Source organism: Crocuta crocuta, unplaced genomic scaffold (assembly GCF_008692635.1).
Source record: "Crocuta crocuta isolate KB4526 unplaced genomic scaffold, BGI_CrCroc_1.0 scaffold762, whole genome shotgun sequence".
Classification (NCBI taxonomy): domain Eukaryota; kingdom Metazoa; phylum Chordata; class Mammalia; order Carnivora; family Hyaenidae; genus Crocuta; species Crocuta crocuta.
Window position 1 is genome coordinate 796,817 of NW_027529524.1, and position 27,613 is coordinate 824,429.

The window sequence follows — 27,613 nt, forward strand, 5'->3', positions numbered from 1 at the left end:
GGCCGCTGCTCCCCCCGCCCCAACCCCCGCCCGTCTCCCCACTCCGGGCTCTCCCGGAGGTTCACCCCGGCCCTGAAGGGAGACCTGGGGTACCGGCTGGGCCCCCCACAGGAGACCCCGGCCCCCGGCGGCGGAGAAAATGGAGCCGGAGAGAGAGAGGAGGCCCAAGCGGGGGTGTGTGTGAGAGAGAGAGGGAGGAGGGAGGAGGGAGAAGGGGGGGAGCGAGGGAGGGAGGCGGGGGGAGGGGAGCCGGAGAGGAAGAGGAGGGGAGAAGAGAGGAGGAACAGGGAGGAGCTGGGGGCGGAGAAAGACACATAGAAACGGAGGAACAGGGACGGAGTGGAGGAGGGGAGAGGGAAGAGGGGACGAGGGGAGGAGACTAGACCTTCGGGAGAAATATGCGTAGGCCCCAGGGCTGGACTTCGGTGGCCTGGGAAGGGAGGCGTTTTGGGGTTTGAGGGCCGCTTCCTTGGTTCTGAATTAGGGAATCTAGGTGTTGTGGACTCCGGCCGCTAGAATCCCTGGGTTCACAGACAGCTCAGTTCATATTTCTTGTCCTAATGACTCCCCTCCCTGTTCTACTTAATTAAAACCAGGAGAGGCGAGCTGGGGGGGTGGGGGGTTATAATTAGGGAGGTCTCCAACCGCTGCTTAATGAGCCAGTAATTAACNCCTCCCGCCAGACTAGGGAAAGAGACGGCCTCTGCCCTCACCTTCCTGCCCCCTCTCCCCCGACATCCCACCTCCACCCCGCAGCCCCAAACACCAGTCTTCTTCAGTTCAGAGGAGATACTACATTTATTCATACAACCAAAACATCGGACTCGGAGCAGCAGCGGGGAGGGAGGGTGGGCAATGCTCAGTGTCCATTCACAGCCTGTAGGCCCCTCAGTCCTGGGGCTGGGAGTGCTGGTGGTGGGGTAGAAGAATGGTCTATATCTTTGTAATGCTCTCTCTCCCTTTCTTCTTACTGGGAAGGAGGGTGGAACTGTCTCTCAGGCCCTAACCTTGGGAGATTTGCCTTTTGGGAGATGGAGGCCTGACCCCTCAGATCTTGGGTAGTGGCTAGACTACTGGGGGCATCCCCACAGCTCAGGACCAAGACTTCCAGCCACTCCTTGGGATCAGAGGAGGGGTGGGGTGTCCCTCTGGCTGGGATCTTCTGGCTGCTTCAAGCTCCCCTGGGGGAGGAAGTTAAAAGACCATCCTACCCTGATTATTCCCAGGGTTTGAGGACTTTCACCTCTTCTGTTCCTGGGGAAGGTGGATGAGAGTGATGAATATTGAGATTTCTCCTGGGTCTTCCAGTCTCTGGTGCCCCTGCCAAGCAGGGTTTGAGGGCATGCCACCCAGCTTTGAGCCCCAGGAGTGCAGAGGGGCTGGCAGGGGGGTGGGCTCAAGTCTCAGCAGGTATGTGGGGGGGGGCGGGACCTTTGCTCTTCCATTCGACCTCCACCCTGAACTCTCAGCAGCAACTCCAGGAGCTCCTGTCCCCCTGGGGGTAGCGGAGGCTCTGACCGCTGGGCTTCCATCCGCTGGCACTGGAGGATTGGAGGGAAGGGAGGGTGTTGGTGAGGTTTTAAGAGGAGCAGGCCTTGCAACGAGCCAAGGCTGGTGAGAGGGGTATATAGGATACCTGTGATGGGGATGGGGGGACCAGGGCCTGGACAGGGGGTAGATGGTGGGGAGGAGGAGGGATAGGGCCCCAAAGAGAACAAGGGCCAAGAGACCAGAAAGCCTGGGTCTTGCCTTCTGGGGAGGTGTCTCACCTGGTGACTGAGGATAGTGCTGTACAGCTGTTCTCTGTCCTCAAGAGGCCGGAGTGGGGCTGGGGCTATGCTTGGGGCGTTCTGGGGGATGTGGAAGGTGGCTCTTTGCTCCTCTAGGCGGCGGGACTGGGCCTCAGCCACCAAATCCAGAAGGAGCTCAGTCTGCAGGGAGAGCAGGGAGCCCGAGCGGGGCCCCAGGGCTGGGGAGAGGAGGAGTAGGGCTGAGAGACCCAGAGAAGTTGGCAGACAGGAGGGGTGGTGGTGCAAGATGACTTGCAGTGAGAGCTGAGGGGGTGCAATGGGGAGTCAGGAGGAGGTGGGGAGAGGGCCTTGGTAATGGGATCAGAAAGGACAAGGATGTGGGCACCAAGGTGAGGGAGCTCCCTGGGCGAGTGAGGGTACCTGAGTGGCGGGTCCCAGGAGGAGGAGGGGACGGAGGAGCAGATCGCCAAGGCCGAGTGGTGGTGTTCACAGGGGGCCAGCCACGCTCATCCTGATGGGGGCCCTGATGCTGGGAGACATCCGGTCCAGTCAAGTGGGGGTGTGGTGGGCAGGGGGCTAGGCCAACGGCCCATTTCCTCTCTCTGTGTCTCTGTTCCTGCCTCAGTTTGCCCAAGCCCTTCCAAGTCCCCAGAGTCCCCTGTCACTGTGTCTCTGCCCCACATCCTCTTACCTCCCTCTCTCCCATGTCAGCCTCCCCAACCCAGTAGCAGCTCACCTGGTCACCATTTTCTTCTTCCTGGGGTCTCTCGGCCTCCATCCCCTGGAGGGGAGAAACTGATGGGGGAGGGTAGCTGGGATTTGGGAGGAGGGCTGGAACCCTAGGTTCCTGAGGGGAGTGGGGGCTGGAAGGGGTGGGGGTGAGCCAGGGGCTGGATGCCTGGGTACTGAGCAGGAAGCCGGGTTCCTGGTCAGCCCCCCCAAGGGCCCCGCCCATCCCTGTCAACTTCCTCCAGTTCTCCTTTCCCACCCAAACTGCTTGCTTGACCTCTCTTGCCCCAGGGGAGCACAGAGACTGGGAAAAGCTTCTCCAGCTGCAGTAGTGGAGGGGGTTTATCATAGAGAATGACTCTTGGCCTTCACATCTCCAGAGTTTAAATAGTCCCCCAACCTTAGGCTCTGTTTTCTCCACTCCCCTCCTCCCCTTCAGCTCTTTCAGTCAACACAGGAACTAGCTACAGAGGAAGTGGTTTTGCTCCTCAGAACCCACCCCCCCCTTTACTCCCACAGGTCCCCTTCCTAAGAGGACTTCGATGTAGGCTTTGTCCCTCTTCTGTGTCCCAGCTTCCCACAGACTTATGGGGACAGGAAGGGGTATGGTTCCAGTGGGAAGCAGAGTGCTCAGATCCAGGGATGTTGGGCCCTCAAACATGCAACATATACCTCTAGCAGTGGCTCCAACACACAGTCAGTATTCAATAAATATATGTTGAATAGTTATCCCTGCCCTCTAGGTGCTTACAGTCTACTCAGGGGACAATATATGTACCAAATGTGAGACAAGGGGCAGGAGAAACTTTCCTCTAGTCATGAATGAAGGGTATAGAAATGGAAAAGGGAGATGACCACCTCCTTGGCTTGGTCTCAATACTGGTCTGGCTCGCACCAGGGTGGGAATAGGATAGAGATATTTGGGACCTCTAAATGGCACCCTGCCATTATGAAGTTTACAGCTAAGTGACTTGGAGCATGAAGTCAGTCTAGTGATTGAGAGATCTAGTTCTACCACTTAATGCCTTGCAATCTTGGGCAAATAAAATCTGTGTGCCTCAGTTTCTCAAAGAGTAAAACGGAGCTTTAGTAGCACCTACCTTATAGACTTGATGTGAGGATTAAATGTGATATTTTGGTATATAGTGAATGCTCAATAAATGGTAGTTACTATTAGCTTTCAAAATGCCTTATGCCTCCATGTCTCAGGCCCATCACCCTTAAAGAGGTGTAACTGTTTCTGAAAGGTGTATAATGTTTGAGATGCTCTGTCTCCCTTAACTTGAGGCCTTAGGAATGTCCTAAGTGTTCATAACTAAATGCCCTTTGAAGAGGATAAAGTGTATACATAGTTGTATGTATGTGTGGCTTCTCCCTGGGCTACTAGAGACTCTTGCTTTCAGATACTCTAAAATAACACCGTATCCCCCAAATCGACTTATTCTCGCTCTTGAACTGTACTCAAAGCCTCCATCCAAAGAGATGATTTTTTTTTTCTTACATAGGTTTCACGCCCAGTGCAGGGCTTGAACCCATGACCCTGAGATCAAGAGTCAGATACTTAACCAACTGAACCACCCAGGTGCTCCTAAAGGGATGACTTTGATCTTAGGGCACAAAATTCTGAAAACTCTATGCAGTCATTTCCATATTTTTTCCCATTCCACTCAACTCTTCCAAAAAAATGGTTAACACTTCAACTAAGCTTTATTATGGGGTGACAGATTTGAGGTTCTTAAATAGAGAGAGTGGTGATGAGAAGAATGGCGCTTCATCCCTGGGATGGATGGTTGAGGAGGGAAATGGTTAAAGTGCAAGGAGTCATAAGCTGGAGTGACCCTTGACCCACCCACTTCAGCACCTACACAGTGCCTGGCACATAGTAGATACTCGGTAAATATTTATCAGCCATTTGTGGGTAACAGAGGCTTCCTTTGGATACCATATACAAGAATGTCTTACATCCTTTGTTTGTAGTTATTGGTTCCACTCCAGCCTTCTGTAGCTCCTCACTCTTACTTTCTGGGAGAAGGGCTGGGCCCTCTTCATTCAGGGCTGCAGCTTCTCCACGTGTAAGGCAAGGAGAGGGCATACAGTCACTTTGGGAGGGACACAATATTCAGGACTCCTCACTTTTGGGGCTCCAGGATCTTAAAATCTGGAGTCTTTCTAGGCTGTTCTAGAATAGGTGCTCACGTTTAGAATCCCTGTCACGTAGCGTTCTATTTTTGACCCTTGCCTCCCGCGTTCAAAGGTATTACTCGGTGGGTTGGAGGATCCCAGGCGACTTGAGGGGATCCTCGCTCCGGGGACGGTGTAAGGCAAGGAGGCGGGATTGGAGTGTTGGAGGTGGGGCCGCAGGCTCTCAGGGTCACCCAATCGCAGGGCCAGTCGTCGGCCGAGGCCCCACCCCCGCCCCCGGAAGCGACCCCGGATCTTCCTTGCACTGTAGCAGGGTTGGGCCGAGGCCCGCGCATGCCTGAAGAAAACCTACGGCCTCCGGGGGACGGGCCGCCTCCTGCTCCTCCTTTCGATAGGCTCTGGCAATGCGAATAGGCTCCGCCCCCACGCGCGGCCCACTCTTCGGACAAAGTCTGGGTTTGCAAACATGCTCCGCCCCCACGCGGACCAGCCCCGGCTGACAGCGTCCGGCTGCGCGACAGAGCCCCGCCCCGACGCGGGGGCAAGCTTCCCGACGCGGTACGCGAGCGCGGGAAGGCGCTCGCCCCGCGGCCGGGAGCCAGTGACTCCGCCCCCTCCAACAGCGTCAGCAGATCCCAATGGTTGCGCTGGCGAGCGATGTCCCCGGGCGCTAGCCCGGCGTGGTCCCGCAGTCCTCGGGCCGCTCCTAGTCCCAGCAGCAGTTGGGCTACCTCCACCGCCCCTTCTCGAGCCGCCAGGAACAGCGGCGTCTGCTCCTGCGCCGGAAGAAACAGCCAGAGGGCGAGATCAGGGAGGGCCACGCCCCACAGGGCTGGCCCTTCCGGACTCCACTCACTTGACCACTAGCCCCTCCCCATTCAGATTCTGCGGTGCTCCCGCGCTTTCTGCTTCTCCCGTGCTCTCTCTTTCTTATTCTTCTTTTTTTTTTTTTGTACGGAGCCCGCTCCCGGTCTAACCCTGCCGTCCTGGGCGTCTTTATCAGCTCCGGCCTGGAGAAGGGAGCGGGCGGCCCGGGCGTTGTTCACGGCGGCGGCCCAGTGCAGCGCGGTTTTTCCTAGGGGACGACGTGGGAGGTTGTTACCCAGAGGCTGTGGACCAGACTCCTGGGTTCCTGTTTCCCACGGATTCTGGTTTAGGGGGAAAGCCTTAACTCGGGCTGGCTGGGTTACCTCAAAGGCGGAAGCGTTGCCTGGGTGACCGCCGGTCGGCAGGAAGCCTTGCTTCTAGTAACGTCACAGGCGCGCGGGAGGGACAATGGGGCATTGTTCTGCGTTCGGTGGGACCGGGAGACCTCCCCCCACGAGACCCCTTACCCTTTCTCACAGACACTTCTTCTCCAGCCTGTTTTCCAATGGACTAGGGCAATGTGCGTGATGTTGTTCATGATGAAAGGGGAAGTCTCAGCGTTTTATACTGACACCGCTCCGCAGATTTTACCACCCTGACAGCTAGGTGGGATGGAATCCCCCAGCCTCCAGTTGGTCCTTCAGCTGCTTCCTTTTTTTGCCTCTTATCTCACACCCCACCTGTGCAACTTCTCCATAGCACAACACCAACCTCTCCGGATTCATACCCCATTTATCTCTGGCCCCCACATCTGCTTGGGCTGCAATCAGTTCTTCAACCAGGTCCTCCACCGCCAGCCTGGCGGCTAGCATCAAGGCTGTGGTCCCGTCCTCTGTCCGTGCGTCCACTGCAGTCTGTCTGCTGCGGAGCAGGAGCTGGGGAGCCAAAGAGGGGCAGTGACCCTTGGTGTGTCCTGGACTGCTAGCTCAGGTCCCTCACACTCTTAACCACCTGCAAATCCATATTCAGTCATCTGTTGTTTTTCCTTTCAGAGCCCCAATCACATCACCTTCCTCTCTGCCAAACCCTGGGGGATGGTTTTGCCCAGGTTTACTTATGAGTTTGCCCCCCGCCCCCCCCCCCCCCCNAACCTCCCGAGCATCGGCAGCCACAGCGGTGTGAAGAGGGGTGCGTCCTGCTCGGTCTGGCTGATTGGGGTTGGCTCCAGCCTCAAGGAGGCGGCGGGCAGCAGTTGGCCGGGAGAATCGGGCAGCCAGGTGTAGGGGGGTCTCCCCAGTACCCACAGTGTGAGCCTGGGGACAGGCCCCTCCACCCAACAGAGGTTCCCAGGGCTCCGGGCTTCCCAACCATGACCCCTGGAAGGTCCTGGACTCCACTCTCCCACAGCAAACTGCTGACATCAGGGCTGTCACTCCATCTGTGGATGAGAGACATGAGCGATGGGAGACAAGTCCATCAAAAGGACGTAACTGGGAAGAACATGGAGGCTCAGGGAGAATCATAGGGTCAGTGGCAGGAAGCCCAGCTCTAGCTCTTGATTTTATGTGACTTTAGTCAAATGACTTTTCTACTTTTCTCTGTGCTTCAGTTTCCTCATCTGTAAGAGGAGCCAGGAGGCATTGATTCTTTAACATTCTAGGGCAGTGGTTCTCAAACTTGAGTCTGGATCAGACTTCCCTGGAGGGCTGGTTAAAACACAGATTCCCCAATATCTTGAATTTCTGAGTCACTAGCTCTGGAGTGGAGCCTGAGAATTTGTATTTCTAACAATTTCCCTGGTGAAACTGATTCTTCTGTCTCGGGACCACACTTTGAGAACCACAATTGTAAGGTACTAACTCTACCCTTAGTTTTTTTAGTTCGAATATCCAAAGGCTTTCTGATTCTAAAAGAGTCAAAAGGAATTTTCCTTTTCTTGATCTGGGTTGTCTTACATACCAGGTCCACAAGTATCCACGTCAGGGACATCCATCTCAGATTCCTGGGGAGGAGTCAGCATGGCTGCCTGGGGGAGCTCCTGACAGTCACCACTCAGAGGACAGAGCTGGCATTTGGAGGGTGAGGCCATTTCCTCAGCCTTGGGGATCAGAACAAGGATCAGTGAAGGAAAGTTGACTTGTCGCTTTAACTCCGTCATCACCTCAGGACCATTTCTGTCCCAGTGCTTTCACCTGGCCCACCTCTTCGCCTTCCTTGGTGCCTGAGCACATCACAACTCCATCCTCATCAACTTCTGCCTCTGGCTTCAGTGCCCTGGAAGGGGGTGTGTGAGTAGAGGACCTTCAGGGTCCCCAGTATTTCTAGCAGCCTTCCTTCCCCCCTCCCCTTCCTCTGTCATCAACTTCTGATGATAAATCTCGACAGGAAAGAGTCTCTCCCGGAGTCCAGGTTCATCCTCACTCTTACTTGAGACCGATGCTATCTTCGCCCAGGGGAGGCCGGCGTCTGCGGGGAGCTGGCTGAGTTTGAGGCCTTCGAATGAACCCAGGGGGCAGCCAGAGGGCCCCATGCTCTCGGCGCCGCCGCCGGATGAGCTGAAGGACAAGAAGAGCCCCAAGGGCCAGGAGGAGCACCCCAGCCACTGGTGAGCACAGCACAGGCCAGGGAAGCTGGTTGGTGTGTGGTGCTGGTGGGAGAGAGACAGTCAGAAAAAGAGACTATTTCTGGTGAGTCTGCGTATTACTGTGAGACCTTTGGGCAAGTTGCAGTAACTTCTTTTTGTCTCAGTTTCCTCATCTGTAAAGTGGGAACAATAATAGTACCTGCCTCATGGCGTTGTTGGGAGGACTACATGCGTTAATATTGTAAAGCCCTGAGAGCAAGGCCTGGCACATAGTAAGTGCTATACCAGTATAATTCTTTCATGTACCATGAGCTGTTTGACAGAGGGATGATTGGATTTAGTAGAGAGGACAGACCAGAACCCAAGGTTTGTGGGAGGTCTATGATAAAAGTTAGGATTAAAGTACTTAGGGAAGTAAGGAAGGAGATTGAAGAGCAAATGGGTCATGAAGAGATCCAATTAGAGAATGAGAGATTCACGAGGGTAAGTCTCCACACAGAACATTTGGGGTTCCCGCAGTCTTGTATCATTTGGCCTCCATTGCTGGTTACTGGCATGAAAGTGGCTCTGGGAGCAAAATCAGGAGAAATGACAGGGGGGTCACCTACCGGTGCCAGCACGAGGATGGGCAGCCAGCAGGGGTCCTGGAAGTAGGTGCTCCAGGGCCCCCACTGCAGCCATGGCAGCAAGGAAGCGGAGCAGGAGCCCAAGGTCCCAGGGACAGCGGGATGCAGGGTGGTCAGGGCCACAGCGGGACAAATCCACACCCATCACTACCACAAACCTGTGGGGGAGGTGCCTTAGAGTCGCCTGTGTTGGTCGCTGGTTCCGTTCCCTCCACCCATTAAAAAACTAGTGTCTGTGCCACCCTTCTGCCCAGCCTTCTTACCCAGTGCTGAGAGAGTCTGTGTCCTTGCCTACAGGCTGTGTTTGAGGGGCTGCTCTCTCCTGATGAGAGGGATCCAGGGTTCCTAGTTCCTCTTCAGCCTGGGCTCCAGGATAGGGGTACACCATGTCCTTGCCATCACTGTCCTTCCTTACCCAGAGCCCCACTCTCAGAGTCAGGGATAGCACCCGGGCCAGGGCAAGCAGCTGCTGGTCCAGGGCTGGGGGGCTCAGCACCACCAGTAAGGCCAGGGAGGGCCCCCATTCTGAATCTCCATCTTTGGGCCTGCAGTCACCCCCATCCCAGCCACATTCTGCAGTGTTGCAGCCTTTCTCGCAGTGCTTGTTGTGGAAGTGATCATGGCAGTACTGGTCATAGGCTGGGCTGTGGGGTAAGGAGAGGGGGACTCAGAATCCCCAAAGAAACTGGATCCCCTTCTTCATTCCAGGGAGATGCCTGATAGTCCATTGCCTCTAGGGCACAGGTTGCTAAGTGGGGAGAGCTCCAGAGCAATGGGCTTAATCAGGCCCTGGATGGTAGGTAGTCCAGATGTCCATGACACCCTTGTTTCCTAAGACTGTCCGCTCTCCCTATCCTCCCAAGCTTTTCTGTCTCCCTGAAGGAGAGTCCAAAGACCTTTCCCCTCAGGGGTGCTGGTTGCTAGGGAAGATACTCCATGGCAACAGGTCTTAGAGACAGAGGCTTGAGGCCAGAGCTCTGGCAACTCTTAGATAAGAGCCCAGATGGAAGCAGTGCCATCCTGCCTGGTCTCCGTGTTAAATATTGATGCTGCGCTATTCCCCTGGGCTGGAGCCTAGTGTCTTCCACCCCTACTTGGCAGTGGTTATTAAGGGTGGAAACTCCATGGAGCTGAGGCTGTGATCACATTGTAACTCAGAGGCCTTCCCACCCCCAACCCCAAGTCAGGGTTTCAGGCTCACGTGCAGGCTGGAGGAGTCTCACAGTCGTAGCCATCAAACAAACATTCTGCAGAGTCACACTGTGGGTGGCATTGCCCATCCCGGAAGAGAAGCCAACACTGGGAGTGGGAAGGGCAGCCCTTCCAGGGGTCCGGGACCCCCAGGGAGCAGTCTCCCCCATCCCAATTTCCTCCAGGGCCGCTGCAGCCAACATCACAGGCCCCATCTCCACCTCTGCCCTCACATCCCTTTGCTCCTGGCCTCTGACACCGGGGCCCTGGAGAGTTGGGCGGGCAGGAGCATCGGAAGCCTGGGGCCCCCAGCCCAGGGATCTCTGAGCAACTGCCATTGTATAGGCATGGAGAAGGAGGGCCACAGCCGCGAAGAGCAGGTGGGGTCAGGCAGTCAGGGCCCCCGTAGCCATTGAGGCAGGCACAGCGAGGTGGGAAGCCAGGCTTGGGGGAGGGCAGACACAGGCCACCATGGTGGCAGTGGTGGAGGCCACAGGAGGGGGCTCTGTGGCTGCAGGTGGGGCCCTCAAAACCCTGTGGAGAAGAGAGAGATGTTGGGGAAGGCCCTTGTATTAATCTTCCCACTCCCCCACAAACAAACTCTTGGGTTAAGATAACTCAGAAGGTCCTAGAGTTGCATATCTGGAAGGGGTCTCAGAGAACATCAAGTTTATATCAAGGCATTTTATAGATGTGGAAACCATGGTCCGTGGTTTTTTCACATAATGACATATTACACAGTGAAAATGGATGAACCACAGCTGTGTGCAACAACCTAGAAGACTAAACACTTAATAGAGTATTAAACGAATATTATCTTAATACTTGGACATAGGGTAATATACTCTCTCTGGAAGGGGAAGAGGATAGAGGTAGACATAATTACATGTGAGTCATCGTTACTATTATAATTCTTAGGTTAGGTTGTTGTAAGAATAATACAAAGAAGGCCATGCACAAACCAATGATGATAATGTATCACAAACCAAGGCTTATGATTAACCCAGTTTCATGCATCTGAGGTCCATAAACACACACACACACACACACACACACACATGTAAAAGAACTTATCCAAGGTCACCCAGCTTGACTCTGGGGCCTTACCTTAGGCAGTGCCAATGATTTCTGAAAATTCCATTCATGCTAACACTTGATCCTGCCTGCCCTCCTGAACTGCTTCTGAGACATAAACATGGGCTACCTCTCATCAATAATTCCCGCTCCAGTGCTCCCTGGGCTCCCCTCTAGGATCCCACTCAGGCATTCTCACCTTGCACCAGTGTTGGAGGAAACAGGGAAGACCACTTTATGGTCACTCACCTGGAGGCAGTGGCAGGTGAAACCCAGGGCCGGTCCTGCTGTAGTCTCACAAGACCCTCCGTTGGAGCAGGGCTGGCTCTGGCACGGGTCTGTCTCCACTTCACACCACTGGCCTGTGGTAGGGTGGGATTAGATGTCATACACTGCTTCAGTCACTGCCTCCGTCCTAGCTTATTACTGGGAATTGACCCAGTAATACAGGCAGAGGGATCCTGGGGCATATTCTCTGGGGTGGGGAGGCAAGGGGATGGACATGATAACTAGGCTGCCTTGTGTGTGGGGATTGTCAGCTCAGCTGTGCCACAGAGATGCCTACACGTACCCTCCCAGGCCTCACCTGTGTATCCAGGCAGACACTGGCAGTAGAAGGCATTGACCAGAGAGTGGCAGGCTGCAGTGCCTGGGGCATGACAGGGCTGGTCCAGACACTCATCTACATCCCCCTCACAGCGCAGCCCCACAAAACCTGGAGGGCAGGTGCAGAAGAAGCCTCCAGGTTTGGGGGTGCAGGTCCCATGGTTGTGACAGGGCTGGGATTGACAAGCATTGGATTCCTTTGAGCAGTTCTGTCCATTGTAGCCTGGGGCACACTGCCAGCAAAGAGGGTCAGACAGAGAACCAATAATGCAGCCCATTTCAACAGTACAGGGGAGCCAGCCCAAGATAACCCCTTTCCCTACCTTCCAGTTCAAAGTATCACTCAACTCATCATCCATCACTGTCCTGCGTAGCTTAACCCTTCTATCTCAACTCCATGATATACACTTGTTCAATAGTGTGTAGCTTAACCACTCCAGCAGTCCCAAACCATCTTATGATCCAGTGCCATTAAACATAGCTGTTTTTGGTAAGACCTCCCTCCCCCAATCGCACCCCCACCAGGCTCTGTCATGTTTTATTAATTATAAGCAGTTATTGAATGCCTGCTTCGTGCCAGGCACTGTTTTAGGCACCAGGAATATGAAGAAACTCATCCCCACTTCCATGAAGTTCTCAGTCAAGCCAGAGGAGAGAGACAGCTAGCATTTATTGCATGATTTCTTTTTTTTTTATATATTTTTTAATTTATTTCTGAGAGAGAGAGAGAGAGAGAGAGACAGCGTGAGCAGGGGAGGGTCAGAGAGAGAGGGAGTCACAGACTGAAACAGGCTCCAGGCTCTGAGCTGGCAGTCAGCACAGAGCCCGACGCGGGGCTCGAACCCACGAACCGCGAGATCATGACCTAAGCGAAAGTCGGACGCTTAACCGACTAAGCCACCCAGGCGCCCCTATTGCATGATTTCTGTACATAACCTCATAAAACCCTCCCAACAAACTTGTATGTGAATGATCTCATTTGATTCTCAGTTTACAGAAAAGGCAAATGATTCCTGGAAAGACTGAGTGACTTGCACAAGTCACACTGCTAGTAGGTGGCAGAGCTGGGATTCACTGCAAGTCTGTGACTTCATAACCAGTACCAATTGCCATTTTCTGATTGTTTCTTATCTTTCTGCTAGTGGGAGAAGACTCACTAATGAGGTCCATATCATCATGCTGAGTTCTTGCAAGAGGAAGGAGAGCATGTAAGAATGCAGTACCAGGCTTCAGAAAGGTGGAGAAAAAGGGAATTACAGAGAGGGTGAGGAGTGGCTGGAGGGCTGGGAGAAGCAGGTGAGAGGGTGTTTTGGAGACATCTGAGGGAAGGAGTCTCAGGAAAGGGGAAGAAAGCTGAGTAATGGGTGAAGGGGTGTTCACTACTAATTAGTACACTGCTTTTGTGTATGTCTGAAAATGGTCATAATAAAAAGTTAAAAGAGGATAGTTAGGGGATCTGCATCATGCCTTTTATCCAAAGTCAGTGTTCTGACTATAGGTGTCAGGCTCCTTGGACTTGAATCCCAGCTTTGCCTCTTCTGCTCCATGATCTGAACCACCAGGGAGAGGCCCAAACACAGTCTGGAGAGGAGTTAGGGACATTTCCCTGAGGAAGGCATCTCTTGGGCACTGTCCAGTGGAAGGAGGTGGGGAAGGACACTGAAGAGCCAGTATAAGGAGTGTGTTGGGAAGCCAGCAGTAGCTGGAGCAGAGAGTAGGAAGGCAAGGATGTGGGGACATGAGACCTGAGAAACAGGCAAGGCTGGGTCACACTGGCCTTGGACTTCACTATCAAAGAGGTAGGCAGCCACTGAAGGGTTTTAAGCAGGGAAGTGACAGGTCAGCTTAATAGAGCTTCAACAGAGCATCCTGGTAGTGGAGTAAAGGCTGAGCTTATAGGTGAACAAGTGGGGAGGTAGGGACAATAGTTAGGAGGCTGCTCCAGGTGTCTGGGTGGAATGCAGCAAAGGCCTGGACTGAGGCAGTGAGAAAAGATTTAGAAAGCAACATGGCATGACTTGGTGGTGGGTTAGATGTATGGGTAAAGGAAAGGGAAATGAATACATCACTGCACCTCTCCCCCCCAACTACTTTTCCCACATCCTCCCACACTTGTCTCCCACTGCTCTCCTCTAGACCTGCTTACCTGGCAGAGGTACCCACTGGGCTGGGTCACGCATGTGGCCCCATGTTGGCAGGGCCTGGACTCACATGGGTTCACTCTGTCCTGACATACACTGCCTTGGAATCCGGGGGGGCAGTGGCAGAAATAGGAGGGGCCACTGTCGATGCAGAGACCTCCATTCTGGCACAGGGAAGAAACTTCTGTGCCTGAGGAGAAAGGCAAACAGGGATAGATAAAGCTAAGTTAGGTTCTCAGGGGCCCCAGACACAGCAGAGAGGCTCTTGGGGATCACTAACATTGCTGCGGTGGGTGAAGGCCACTTGGAGCCTGAGGAGCCAGTAAGTTCTGGTGCTGATGAGGTTAAAACATCAAGATCCCCCTCCTGCCTGTTCTGCTGTTAACAAGAGAGATACCTCTTGTTAAACTTATTAGAGCATTATAACCAACTGTCTTCTTGGCTTAAAACAAGTCTCAAGGAAGAAAGAACTCAGTGGAAACTTTAGGTGCCTAAGTCTGTTCCCTGAATCTGCATCCTGTGATGTTCTCTCACTGTGATTCCCATCCCCTAACCCCACAGAAGTCTCTTTCCTGAGTTCTGCTCATATTACACCTCAATTGAATGGGGGTGGGGGGGATATTCTTTCACAAGGGGGTTGGCATAACATTAGCATGATTGGGAAGCAGCAGTTGAGTTGAGTGAAGGTGGGTTAAGTGTGATCTATTCTAGCTGAGTTATGATGATAGTGACAGAGTTGAGTTGCTTCAATCAAGTTATGTCCCAGTGGTTGTGATAACCTGGCATCTTGTTGACTGGGTTGGTTAGTGTTGTTTGTGTTCCGTTGAGCATGGTGATAGGAGGGATGAACTGTAGAATCAGCAGTAGTGGTTGGTCTGTGTTACTTTGACTGTTAGTTGTTTTGGCCAAATGTTGTGTGAGGATGCCCTTAGGGATCAGGTAGAGGGGGATGCCCTTTCTCTCTTCATCTGTTCCCCAGTTGGTCCTTGGGTTAGTACCTTGGCTCAAAGCAGCCTTCTGGCAGGAGGACAGTGGAAAGTTGCAGAGAGGCCCGGTCCATCCCTGGAGGCATAGGCACTGGAAGGAGGGCCCAGTCTGGAGGCAGTGGGAGTTGTGTGGACAGGGCTTCTGGGCACATATGTCCATCAGAATCTGAGGTTTAGGAGGGAGCATGGGGCAGGACAGAGTGTCATTTTTTCAGGCCCAGAGATGGTCTTCTGCCAGCTCCTCAAAATCCTTACCTTTCTCAAACTCTCTCCTGAATGGTCTGAGGCCAGGTGATAGCCTCCCTCCCCCACCCTGGCTTTCTTTGATGTCCACATCCCAGAACAGTTCCTGGGATCAGAAATCCTTTCATTACTTCTACTCCATGCAAACTTCAAACTAGATCTCAACTCCCAGATTCCATACCCCCTTTCGTGTGGGTACCTTCCCAAACTCCCTACTCTTCTAGTCCCTGAGACCCTCCCACAAGAGCCCTTCAGCCGCCGCCCTCCTCAGCACACTTGGCTCAGCACCCCTCACCTGGCAGCTGTCTCCCGTGTAGCCAGGGGGGCAGAGGCAGTGAGGACCCTGAGGGCCATCTTGGCAGGTTGCCCTGTTCCTACAGGGGCTGGACAGGACAGAGACAAGGCACAGTGGGAGGAAGTCAAAGGAGAGAGAGTGTGTGATGTGGTGATGAAATAGGAAACCAGAAAGGAAGTCATAGTGAAAGGATGTGGGATGTGGAATTCGAGGCAGCTGGGAGCCTCAGGGGAAATGGAGAGGATGGGTGGGAAGGCTGAGGGGCTCCCTCCCTTCCTCTAGGGGGTCTTGCTCACTTGTCCGCACAGCTAGGATGGGTCCTTCCCTCACAGCGTGGGCCCTGGAAGCCCGCAGCACAGAGGCAGGAGGAGGTGCCAGGCCTGTTCACACAGGTACCCCCATTGAGGCACGGGGCTGGAGAGAGGAGGCTGTGAGGGGTTGGGTTCTTTACCCATACCTGGCCTGTGACCTTAGTCACACCCTGCCCAGGACATACACGCACTCCCTGCTGCCCCATCAAAACCACAGCTCATGGTGGCCAATTAATTTTTATCATATGGCACAAACACACCCTGACCAGTTCCTCCATCCTCCTGTGGCCCAGCCCAAGGATGTGGTAGGTACTCACCAGAGGCACAGTGGTCAATGCTTGTCTGGCAGCGGGGCCCAGTGTAGCTCAGAGGGCAGGTGCAGGAATAGCTCCCAGGGCTGGGGCTACAGGAGCCACCATTGAGACAGGGCCCTGAGTGACAAGCTGTTAGCTCCTCACTGCAGGTGGGCCCTGAGGGAAATGAGTGGGGTCTGAGAAAGGGGATCCTCTTCTCTCCATCTTCCTCCACTTACCTCCCTTTCCTTTTCCTCATCCCCATCTCTATTCTCTTCCATCCAACCTCTTTTCTTTTCTTACCACCTCCTGCAATCACCTGTGTTCCCTGCAGCACATGCCCAGTTCTCCTTGCTGGTGACCAAGACCCAGAGTTCTGAGATACATGCCTCTACTGGTCTTACTTTTGATTAGAGGTGGCCATCCCAGAATGTCTGTGGTTTGGGAAGGGCCTCACCTGTGTAGCCTGTGGAGCAGGTACAGTTGTAGCCAGAGGGCTGGGGGTGGCAGGTCCCCCCATGTGCACAGGGCATAGAGATGCAGCCCCCAAGCTCTGCTTCACATTCTGATCCTGTCCAGCCCACATCACACACACATGAGGATCTGGTCATAATGAGAAAAAGGAGAGTGTTTTTCTTCTTCTGGTGATTTTTTTTTCTCCCCTCTCCACCCCTCATCATCGGTTAGACCCCTATGCCTTCCTTTTTTTTCTTTTTAATGTTTATTTTTGAGAGAGAGAGAGAGAGATAAAGACACAGAATTTGAAGCAGGCTCCAGGCTCTGAGCTGTCAGCCACGAGATCACAACTTGAGCCGAAGTCAGATGGTTAACCGACTGAGCCATCCAGGCACCCCTTCTTTTTTTTCTTAAGTAGGCTTCACACCCAGTCTGGAGTCCAATCTATCCTGGAGCCCAACGCAGGGCCTGAACTCACCACCCTGAGATCACAACCTGAGCTGAGGTCAAGAGTCAGACGTTCAACCAACTGAGCCACCCAGATCCTCGACCTCTTCTTTTTTTGGCCCTGAGACTTTGGTCCCCTTCTTCAGTGGCTTTGCTCTCAGCATTGTCCCCCTTCCATACCTGCCCTTTGTTTGTTTTCTCCAACTATACATATGAATATGTATATACATTTCTTCTAGAATTTGTTTATTGTCTGTCTTTCCTCATTAGAATGAAAGCTTCACAAGAACAGACACTTTGTCTCTTTTGTCTGTGCCATTCCTCCAGAGCCTGGAAAAGTATCCATACATAGTAGATGCTCGATATTTGTCTAATGTATGATTTTTTTCAAAATTTTAATGTATTTTTAATTTTGAGAGACAGAGACAGAATGAGAGCAGGAAAAGGGCAGAGAGAGAAGGAGACACAGAATCTGAAGAAGGCTCCAGGTTCTGAGCTGTCAGCACAGAGCCTGACATGGGGCTTGAACTCACGAACTGTGAGGTCATGACCTGAGCTGAAGTCGGACGCTCAACTGACTGAGCCACCAAGGCATCTCTTTAATGTATGATTAATTGGCCTTGGGATTTAATATTTTTCATCCTGCTCTGACCCCATAGCCCTCTGTTTCTCCCATTATTTATGAACTCTCCCCTCACGGGATAGCACTCACTAGTGGATCTCTCACCTTGGCTTTGGTCTCAGAACTTCTCCATCTCTTTCCTCTTCCCTACTGGTCATTTCCTGCAGACTCACCCCTCACTGGTTGTCTACTCCTGCCCTAGCTGAGGAGGACCCAGAGGACAGTGGAAGGTTACCTCTGGCAGTGCCCATGGTGGCAGGTGCAATTGTCCTCAGTGGGGGCACAGCCACGGCTTCCATCAGGGCAGAGGCAATGGGCCTGGTCCTCCTGACCCTGGCAGTTTTGCTTGGGCTGGCACAGGTTGGGGGCACACAGGGGAACCTCACAGAGATGACCTGGGGTGGGGAGATGGGTCAGAGAGAAAACAGTCCCTCCATGTCCTCGATGGGGCCAAAGTCACTTTTTACGTATGACTTGCTCACTCCCTATGAACCTGTCCATGAAAGTGGCTCCCTGTTGCCTTAGGATACTATCTAACCTCCTCAGAATGACACGTAGCATCCTGCATGGCATCATTTCGCCCATGCAGATACCTGCAGCTAAAACATGCATTCATTCTATCTTGACAAATTCCTACTCATTCTTCCAGACTCAGCTCAGCCATTACCTCCTCCATGAAGCCTTCTCATCTCTAGACTGGTTGGCTCGTCCTTTGTACTCTTGTAGAATCCTGTGCAGTCCTCTCTCAGAGCACCTCTGGGCCATAACCAACAAAAAACTCTTTGGTCTTCTACTAGATTTAAAGCCACTTGAGGATAGCAGGTCTCTTACTCAACTTGTGTTTGTGTCCGGCATAATAGGCACTTAATACATTCTAAATAAGCAAATTGAGTGGCTTCCTGTTGAATCCCATCCTGTTTCTGAGCCCTAATCACACCATTCATGTTGGGCCCAGTGTGGGCCCTACAAATAACACCTGCTGTCAGCCTTAGGTTGTGCAGGTTTTGCATTGAATAACTTGAAGAGGTTCCATTCCCATTTTCCTTTTCACATCCTAACCCTTGAATACCCAGCAATGACCTCTGCTCTACCCCAAATGGTCTCAACTATCTTGCCAATCCTTTCTAACACTTCCCCTGCTAACCTGTGAAGCCAGAGGGGCAGAGGCAAAAGAAGGCTCCAGGGAGATCCAGGCAGCTTGCTCCAGTGGGGCACGGGCCACTCAGACACTCATCCACCTCAGCCTGACAGCGAGGGCCTTCAAAGCCTGTGGCACAGCAGGAGGGTCAGGGACCTGCATGGGAGTCTGCCGTTTGCCCCCACTCTTCCCTCCAGTGTTTGAGCCCTGGTGTACCTGGGAGACACTCGCAAAAGAAGGATCCAGGCTGGTCCTGGCACTGCCCACCGTTGGCACAAGGAGAGCTTCCACACTCATTGATGTCCTCCTCACACCGGGAGCCAGTGAATCCTGGTCGGGCAGGGAGTAAGTGGGGAGAGATGGCAAATGTTACCTTTTCTTTTCTTTTCTTTTNCTTTTCTTTTCTTTTCTTTTCTTTTCTTTTCTCTTTTCTCTCTTCTCTTCTCTTCTCTTTTCTTCTTCTCCTCTTCCTCTTCCACTTCCTCCTCCTCCTCCTCCTCCTCTTTTATGACTTTCTCTAGATTCATTAGGGAGTTTGTTACAAATATTTGTGACTAAGCTGTACAGGTCTGATTTCTTGGATTCAAACAAGAAACTTAGAGTAAATACTGATATTTAGCCTTCTATTTGCACAGACAGAAATAACATTGCTATGAATTGTAATGAAGAGATTCTTGTTTCAAATGGCTTGGTTTGGAGGGTCATCTGCATATATCATATAATGAAGGCACCAGTTTGGAGGCTTCTCAAATAGTGGTTTGAGTTTCAGAACATAACAGCATATCTTAGTAACTTCATTCTTCACATAAACAAGGCATAATTGGCTGTTTGTGTGAATAGTGAAAATACTATGTATCAAAAGCACAAATGCAAGTCCTGGCCTCTCCCCTCACCAGGAAAAGTGAACGTGGGGGGCTTCCCAGAGAAGACACCTGGAGCAGGTGGAGGTGACAGGAGGATGGTGCTCAGCACCTGCCAGTTGTGTGACTTTGGGCAAGTTATTTGCGGTCTCTAGGCTCCAGTGTCCTCTTCTGTAAAAGGCGAATAATGGAACCTACCTTATGTTGTCATTGAAAGGATTAATGCCTGAAATGTACACAGCCAAGTGCCTGGCCTGGAGCAAATATTCAAGAAACATCTGTTATCATCATATCAGGGAACAGAGGGATCAGATGAAGGTGGAGAAGGAAGGCCTGGGGCCTTTTCCCTGCATCCAGGGTGAGCGGTGTCAAGACCAGCCTGGGATCCCCACAAGCAGGAAGAGCATACGGAGGACTCTGGAGGAGGGCCAGAAAGGGTGATTTGGGTGATGCAGCAGGACAGAGATAAAGGTGGATGAGTACACAAGGAAGATTTGGGTGAGGGAACAGAAGAGAGTTTGGGGAGCAGAGGAGTTGGAGAATGAGGGCCTCCTTGGCCAGGCCAGGGTGAGTTGAGCTTCAAAAAGGTTTGGGGTGATTGCCGGGCCTGCACTGTGGTTCAGGGGCCTGGGCTGAAGGACTGGAGTGGAATCTGCACTCACCAGGCAGGCAGACACACAGGAAGCCGTTGAGCAGGTCATGGCAGTCAGCCTGGTTCAGGCAAGGAGCAGAGGCACACTCATCCGTCTCCACCTCACAGAGCTGCCCTTCTAAGCCTGAGGACGTGGAGATGTGGTGCGGACTGAGCCCTGCCTGGGCGACTCACCCCTTCTGCCCAGCAGGACGAGGTTCTAGAACCAGCATGTACCCTCATCAGGCAGCCCCTCCCAGGGTGCTGTCTGCCTGAAGGTTGGGGAGATGAGCCTGTGTCCTGCTGCTGTACTGTGTGTGGCTCTGACCCCTTTCAATGTGACAGCTCAGGGAGTGGGCACCTGCTGGGACCTGTGGGGGCAGCAAGGAAGTACCTTTTGGGGCTATTCTTTGTGCACAGGGGGCAGGCTCACTGGGCTGGGCTAACAAGCCTGGAGGTCCTCAAGGTTAAATGAGACAAATGGGCATCTGCTTGGAGGTGAGTCATGCCTCTTGTTCTACCTGAGCAGGCATCTGTGCCAGCGAGACTAGGAATCCCCAACGGAGTATTTGAAGGGCATTTGGGTAGCTTCTTGGTCACATATTTGTTCTGTATCTTTGGGCTTGTCCTGGTATCCACAGTCTCACCCTGAACTGAAGCTGGCTCAACCTCTGGACCTCGACTGCCTCCCATTTCTTGCCTGAGAAGTCTGCTTCTGAAGTCCCTTGGTATCTATGACCTTGTCCCTTGCATGGTTTTCCCAGCTTTTTTCCTTGGATGCTGCTCAGCTTAGGAAGGCTATTTTGTATAGTGGTTAAATCTACTGAAGCACTGGGTTTGAATCCTGACCCTGCTACTTACTCGCTGGACAACTCACTTAACCTCTCTGTGCCTGTTTCTTCATTTGTAAAACGGACACAGTAAGAATACTGACCTTCGGGGGTTATTGCCAAGATGACAAAAATGCATATAAGATGTTCAGGTGGTACTTGGCATAAAGTAAGCTATTATTTTTCTGGTTTCATTCAGCTTCCTGATATTGGCTCTGTCACTATACCCCTGGGGAGACTTCTCTCCCTTAAAACTAGCTTGGAGGTAGGTGCAGTCTTGTGGCGCTTTTTTTTTTTTTCCTATTGTACCAAATTCAAGCATATAGGCCCTTTGGGGTTTTAAGGGTTTACTCCATCTCTACAGGGAGAGTTTCTGTGATTAGGAGGAACATTCTGAGTTGGCATGAGCAGAGGCTGCTCTTCTGCTCTTCCTTGATGGGCCTCTGTGTACAGTGGACCAGGCTGTGCACTTTACAATGACTATGAAATGAATGCTTCCCCCTCAACCTCCAGAGCTGAGCAGTGTACAACCTCAGTACCATCTGCGGTGCCCTTCTCCTAGGAGCCCTGGGTTTCCCAGAGTTTTCATCTGGGGTGAGATGAGGAGTAGGAAGTATTCTTTGATAGCTGACCCTAACTGGCCTGGAGCTATTTATGTTCTGGAGGGGTCATGCCTAGTGGGTTCAGGATTAGTCCTCTGTGTCCTCTGCTCAGGGCCCCATCCATATGGTACCTGGTGGGCAGAGGCAGTGGAAGGCGGCAAGCAGGTCCAGACAGGTGCTGCCTAGATGGCAGGGCTGGGACAGGCACTCATTGTGATCAGCCTCACAGCGGGAGCCCGTGTAGCCAGGGGGACAGAGGCAGTCAAAGGAGCCAGGGGTGTTGAGGCAAGAGCCGCCGTGTTCACAGGGACTGGGGCCTTGCTGGGCTAGGAGGAGAGAAGAGTCAGGAGTCTACAGGGACTGCCAGGGAAGGCATGAGGGCCTGTTTGTGGCGGAATGAACAAATCAGAGAAAGGGCTGGTGTCTTGAACACAGACAAGGATTAAATGGGGCTTGGAGGGTTAAGCATTGGTGAGAAGACTGTGTAGGGAAGAATTGCCAAATCTGGATAAAATTAGGAAAAAAGAGATGATTATATTTTTAATTTGAAAAACAATTTGCGGAGGCTGTTTGGGGCTCAGAGAGGATCTGATGTGGGGGTGCTTACCCATCTGACACTCGTCCAGGTCCTGGTGGCAGGTGGGCCCTGAGTAGCCAGGCTGACACAGGCAGAGTGTAGAGCCTGTCAGGGGATTGGTGCTGCACTGGGCTTCCCCATGGCATGGCTGGCTCAGGCACATGTCCTCCATGTGGCACAGGAGTCCTGGAGGGCAGGGTGGACGTGAGGCTCTCGGGCCACCTGAAGCTCCCAGCTGTACCCCTTAGGCTTCTCTCATGTGCCATCTCCATGGCCACCTCCCCAAGCCCTCTGTCACACCTGTGCGGCCAGGTGGGCAAAGGCAGGAGAAGGAGCCCACACGGTCAATGCAGGTGGATCCTGGGGCACAGGTGGCAGCAACACAGTCGTCTAGGTTCTCTTCACAGCCTGCGCCTCCCCAGCCGCTCACACACACACAGTGGAAGCTGCCAGCTGAGTTCTGGCAGGTACCCCCATTTTTGCAGCGAGGGGGACCCTGAGCCTCACATTCGTCCACATCTTCAGAGCAATCCCAGCCTGTGTGGGATGGGATGGGAAGGGAACAAAGGCTGGAATTGGGAGCCCTGTGAGGAGGAGAGGCCAGAGGTGGATCATATGGGCCGTAGGTGCCATGGACTTGGCTTAAACGACTCACCTGTCCAGGCGTCTGGGCAGAGGCATGTGTAGGTGCTCAGCCCATCCTGGCAAGTGCCTCCGTTCTGACACTGGTGCCCAGCACAGTCATCTGGATTCACCTCACAGCTTGGGCCTCTGAAACCTGACAGGGTCATAAGATTAGCAGAGGGAAGGGGACCTCCCTGCCCAGAGATAGGAGCAGCAGATGTGAGGACGCACCTTGGGGGCAGAGGCAGAGGTGGAGGGTGGAGTCTCTCCCTGGAACCGGCTGACAGGTGCCCCCATTGGGACAGCCAGTAGTGGGGCAGGGTCCTGGCTGGAGCTCACAGTGTGGATCCTCCCACCCAGTGGGGCAGAGACACCAGAAAGATCCCAGGGTATTATGGCAGGAAGTGCCCTTGGGGCAGGGCCCCGGGTCCAAGAAACACTCATTGATATCATGTTCGCAGGCATGACCCTCGAAGCCAGGTGGGCAGCGGCACTGGATCTGGGGGTATGTCGCCAGACACACCCCTCCATTGACGCAGGGATTGGCTGAGCAGAAGTCCCGAAGCTGACACTGCTCACCTGTGGCAGAGGACAGAAGGTGCTATTCAATCCCAGCTCATCTGAGATAACCCAGCTCTGATTTTGGATTATCTCTGTGTCTGGTTTTCATGTTTCCTTCCCTTTGTTCCCATGCCCTTCTTGCCCTGCTTCACCATGCCTTGCCTCAGTTTTGCCATTCTGGAAAATAGGACCTGTAGTTATTAGTGGGAATATTTCAGGCTGGCCCTGCTAAGAAGATCTGAGACACTGTCCTTCCCAGGGTGACCTTTCCTTGGTGGGGAGGTGAAAAGCAGCTGGCCTCTGCAGGCAGCAGACTTAGCACCCTGCTGTGCCACAACCGCTGTGTGTCCTCAGGTATGTCTGGCCTCTCTCATCTGGATTTCCTAACCTTTAGGTGGGTACAGTGTTCTGGATAATGGTAAGGAGACAAACTTCCCATCTGTTCCCACCAGTGGCAAATGGTGGTGGTGTGGCAGCTGGCCCCGAGCTAAGTGACCATCTCCTGAACCTTACTCCCTTTCCTCTGAACAATTTTATGAACTGTGGACATCAGCTGGCAACTGAGGAGAGCTTAACTATATAATGCCAGGGCACAGGTCTCATCGGTGGCAGAGCTGGCACTGGACCCAGCTCTGAAGCACCAGGCCTGGCAAGTTGCCACTGACAGTCCTTCTTCTTGTCATACCACAAGAGGCTGGTATCTCACCCCCAAATCCTCAGAATTACCCAGGCAGTCAAAATATCCCATGCCTGGGCCCACCCCAGACTCACTAAAGCAGCCTGTCTGGGACGTGGGCAGAAAAAGTTCGAGGCTTTCCAGGTGATTGTTGTGGCTTGCCACGTTTGAGAAATCTTGCTTCTAGTCCACTCTTCACAAATCACTTCCCTCCCCACGTGGCCTTCACTGCCCTGTGCAGTCCTTCCTCCTGTAGATCAGAGGAGCCTTCCTCTCCAGGGGCTCTCAGCTCTGTCCCGTACCCATGACTACTTCCTCAGGCTAGCACATCCTGCCCACCAGAGGTTCCCACACCCGTGCCGCAGGGTTGCACCCCTCTTCCTAGGCTTGGCACCCATTCCTCTCTCTGGGTCAGATCTCTTCCACCCCCATTACACCTCCCACCACCACAGTCTTTCCACGTGCTGATAGGGGCTCCCACTTCGCAGAATAGAGGCCATTCAGATGCCCATTATGCAGAATCCAGGAGGTTTCCTTTTCCCTGCCTTCTGCTTGGCATTAACCCTCTAGCTACTGGGTCTAGGGGCCAGGAAAGGGGCCAGGCTGGTACACTAAGGGAGCTATGGCAGTAGCCATTTACTAACGGGTTTGGAAACACTTCAACATTTTAACCATCAGTGCAGCCATGCTGGTGAATGTCAGTCTCGGGTAAATGGTCAGCAAGATGGCTCGTTGATTCTCATAGCCTCTGTCCTCAAAGGGGCCGGCTGTTTTGCAGCATCCAGTTCCATCTTTCCTACCCCACTTCCCAGCCCAATGTTCCTGCCTGTCCCCTCCTCCCCAATCCTGCAGTGCTCACCTGTCCATCCAGGCAGACAGGAACATCGTGGGCGGCCTGAGGCCTGGATATGGCAGCTGCCCATTTTGGAACAGAAGGAAGAACAGGGGTCCTTGAGTCGGGCCTGGCACCTCTGGCCAGTGAAGCCAGAGGGGCAGGTGCAGGAGAAGCTGGGGGCCAAGGGAGAAGGAAGGCTGGGGGAGCCTGGGAGGGTGGGAAGCAGGGCTTGGCAGCTGCCCCCATTCTGGCAGAGCTGGGCATCCTGGCAGGGGTCAGGAAACTGGCATGTGTCACCCAGGAAGCCAGGGGCACACCTGGGCAGGGGAGGAAAGGGGAAAACTCAAGTCACTGGGTTCTCTTTGCCTTCTTTCCCACCTCCCTCCTCTGCCTTCATTGGCCTTCACCTCCTGCCTTCCTCCTCCTTTCCCAGTCCCTCCTCTTCCCTGCCCTCCCTCCCCCTTTCTGGTCTCCCATTCCCAGGAGGCACACTCACTGGCAGCTCCCTTGTCCCTGAGAGAGGCTCAGGCAGGTGCCTCCGTTGGCACAGGGTTCTGGGAAGTCCCCACACCGCAGCACTAGGAATGGATGAGGATGGCAAGGGAATGGGGACCGTTGCGCCCCCAGGTTTCTCCTCTGGGTGCTCCAGAGGGCCCTGCCTGCAGCAGCCCCACAAGTGCTCTCCGCCACCCCGGCTTCTGTCCCTCGTCCCCACCCACATGGTGCTCTTGCCCCAGCACCTGCTCCCCCCAGCCCCCCCAAGGCCTCTGGATACTCTCAGCTCCTAATCCCCACCCCCTTTCCTGTTTATTCTCCAGCCTCCCAAGTCCAGCCTCCAGCTCCATCCCTGGGAAGCTGACAACATGGCTCAGGAGGGGGGCCCAGGGGACTCCTGGAAGGTGAATGGCTGAGACATTGAAGGATTTCCGCCCGGAAGGGCCCAGCACTGAGCCATCCGGGGGGTGGGGACAGCTGGACTGGGAAAGGGACTTGGTCAGCCCTTGACCTTCCTGTGTTTCCATCTCCTGCTTTTTTCTCATCGCCTCCCCTAGCAGGTGGTCAGTCCTTTTCCCTCTTTACCTCCTAAATGTGATTGCAAGAGCCTGCTGCCCCCCTGCTCTAAGGCCAACTGGGTTCTCCCTGGGGCAAGCACCCTCCCACCCATTCCCCTGACAGTCTCCGCCCCTGGCACAGGCCCCAGATCCTTGGTTTGTGCAGCTGCAGCGGCAGAGCCTTCTCTCCCTGCATTTGCAGGGGTGGGGGGCAGGTGAGACTCTCCTCCATCCAGTGTCCCCTCAGAGCACAGGGCTTGGCCCTCTGCCCCCAACCCACCAACACCCTCTTAAGGAAGATGAGTTCCCTCACCTCTTCTACCCCATGTCTCACCTCTGGTCTTGACGACTGAGTGACACAGCAACAGCAGCAGCAGTGAAGGGGGCTGCATTCCAGAGCCCCCGCCCCACACCCAGATCCTCTCTGCCTCCTCAGGCAAGTACCCTCAGAGCCCTCACCGAGGCAAGAGCCACCTCCTCTGCTCCAGCGGCCCCTTCCTCCTTCTCTGCCTACTGCACGCCTCACGTCTGAGCTGTTTCCTGAGTCACACAATGTCCTGGACACCCTAGTGATGGGAGGGGGAGGAGTGGAACAGCATTGAGGGGGATGAGGGAGGGGCCTTCTGTCCCTGACAACCCCTGGGGAGAGGGGGGAGTGGGATGATGTGGCTGCAGGGCAGATGATAGGAGGGGAACACTGGGCTGGGGGGGCTCTGGGTTCAGTCCCAGCCCTTCTGTTGTTGTGCGGTCTCCCCTTTCTAAAAATGGTAATGGCAAGGTGGCTGCCCCTTGCCCTGGGAGGGTCAGGGCCTGGAAACAGAGGTGTGAGGTGCTGAGACATCTTCTATTCCAGGTTAGTATCCATGCTTCTTGGACAATCTGTAGCTTTCCGTAAGTTGAAACCACTAACCTTGGCAGTGGGAACACAGGGCACTCCTAGCCCTTACCTTGGCCCTTGCTGGGGACTTAGTTTTCTCCTTTGGGGGAATGGGCAAGACACTGGGCTGGTTCTGGGGGAAATCTTGGCCTTCCTTTGTTGGGGGACGTATAAAATCATTATCGATGATAAATGAACATTGTCTGTACTGGAATTTGCAGTCTGGATTACCACAGCAAACTCTGTATTTAGGTAGGTCCCCCTTCCTTCCCTCTACCACAGAGATCCCTGAGATGCAAGGAATGCCAGTTTCTGAATTCAAAATGGGAATAAATAAAATGGCAAAAGAGAATTCATTGCCCTGATTCATCCTACCTTTTTTAAGTCAACCCAGGGCAGCTCTGGGGTCAGCCGCACACCGAGTTCCTCTAGTAGCAAAGACAGCTGAGAGTCTGGGGTGGCTGGTGGTGTCATCAACAGCCATACACAGCCCCAGCACTGAGGTGCCCAAGGCTGCAGCCCAGTGTGCTGGGAGTACCTTCCTTTTTAAAAATTCTTTTTTATTTGGAAATAATTTATTTTTCTTAAAAATTTATTTATTTATTTATTTTTGAGAGACAGAGAGAGGCAGAGCACAAGTGGGGGAGGGGCAGAGGGAGAGGGAGGCACAGAATCCGAAGTAGGCTCCAGGCTCTGAGCTGTCAGCACAGAGCTGGAAGTGGAGATCGATCCCATGAGCCATGAGATTATGACCTGAGCTGAAGTTGGACGCTTAACCGACTGCCACCCAGGCGCCCCTATTTCTAAGTAATTTAAAGCTTACAGAAAAGGGGCAAGACTATAATTCCAGGATACTCTTCACTCACATTCACCAACTGACATCATGGCCATATCTGCTTTATCATTATTTCTCTTAATACACAGTCATTTATGAACCACTTGAGAGTAAGCTGTACACAAAATATTCCTTTACTTTTAAAAACATGGGTATGAATATCTTAAGAACAAGAACATGTTTTATATAACTAGAGTATAACTATCAAAAT

At 53.3% G+C, this 27,613-nt stretch overlaps 2 protein-coding genes across 2 annotated transcripts; both read right to left on the reverse strand.

The window, feature by feature from the left end:
• Positions 1 to 779: 779 nt before the first annotated feature.
• GPSM3 (G protein signaling modulator 3) lies at positions 780 to 2,887 on the reverse strand. Its single transcript, XM_077760963.1, has 4 exons — positions 2,488 to 2,887; positions 2,172 to 2,280; positions 1,770 to 1,969; positions 780 to 1,541 (listed from the first exon to the last, which is right to left on the reverse strand). The coding sequence occupies exons 1-4, from the start codon at positions 2,827 to 2,829 to the stop codon at positions 1,404 to 1,406; spliced, it is 789 nt and encodes a 262-aa protein (XP_077617089.1). The 5' UTR covers positions 2,830 to 2,887; the 3' UTR covers positions 780 to 1,403.
• A 1,281-nt stretch (positions 2,888 to 4,168) lies between these two features.
• Positions 4,169 to 26,111, reverse strand: NOTCH4 (notch receptor 4). The gene is made up of 30 exons (XM_077760965.1): positions 26,025 to 26,111; positions 25,135 to 25,216; positions 24,663 to 24,955; positions 22,798 to 23,145; positions 22,598 to 22,720; positions 22,243 to 22,479; positions 21,973 to 22,128; positions 21,497 to 21,691; positions 19,965 to 20,078; positions 18,659 to 18,772; positions 18,449 to 18,571; positions 17,540 to 17,699; positions 16,237 to 16,382; positions 15,804 to 15,956; positions 15,472 to 15,589; positions 15,176 to 15,263; positions 14,650 to 14,803; positions 13,657 to 13,841; positions 11,491 to 11,743; positions 11,154 to 11,266; positions 9,841 to 10,364; positions 8,903 to 9,283; positions 8,622 to 8,797; positions 7,857 to 8,076; positions 7,622 to 7,703; positions 7,389 to 7,527; positions 6,577 to 6,867; positions 6,217 to 6,369; positions 5,600 to 5,697; positions 4,169 to 5,398 (listed from the first exon to the last, which is right to left on the reverse strand). Exons 1-30 carry the CDS (start codon positions 26,080 to 26,082, stop codon positions 4,703 to 4,705), a joined length of 5,973 nt encoding a protein of 1,990 aa, XP_077617091.1. The 5' UTR covers positions 26,083 to 26,111; the 3' UTR covers positions 4,169 to 4,702.
• Positions 26,112 to 27,613: the final 1,502 nt, after the last annotated feature.

What these genes read in the sequence shown, in the direction of transcription:
- GPSM3 (XM_077760963.1), bottom strand. Translation starts at nt 2,829, where the DNA reads ATGATAAACCCCCTCCACTACTGCAGCTGGAGAAGCTTTTCCCAGTCT. An exon ending in AAGAAGAAAATGGTGACCAG is followed by an intron (nt 2,281 to 2,487) that starts GTGAGCTGCTAC and finishes GATGTCTCCCAG; the next exon opens with CATCAGGGCCCCCATCAGGA. An exon ending in TCCTGGGACCCGCCACTCAG is followed by an intron (nt 1,970 to 2,171) that starts GTACCCTCACTC and finishes TCCTCTCCCCAG; the next exon opens with CCCTGGGGCCCCGCTCGGGC.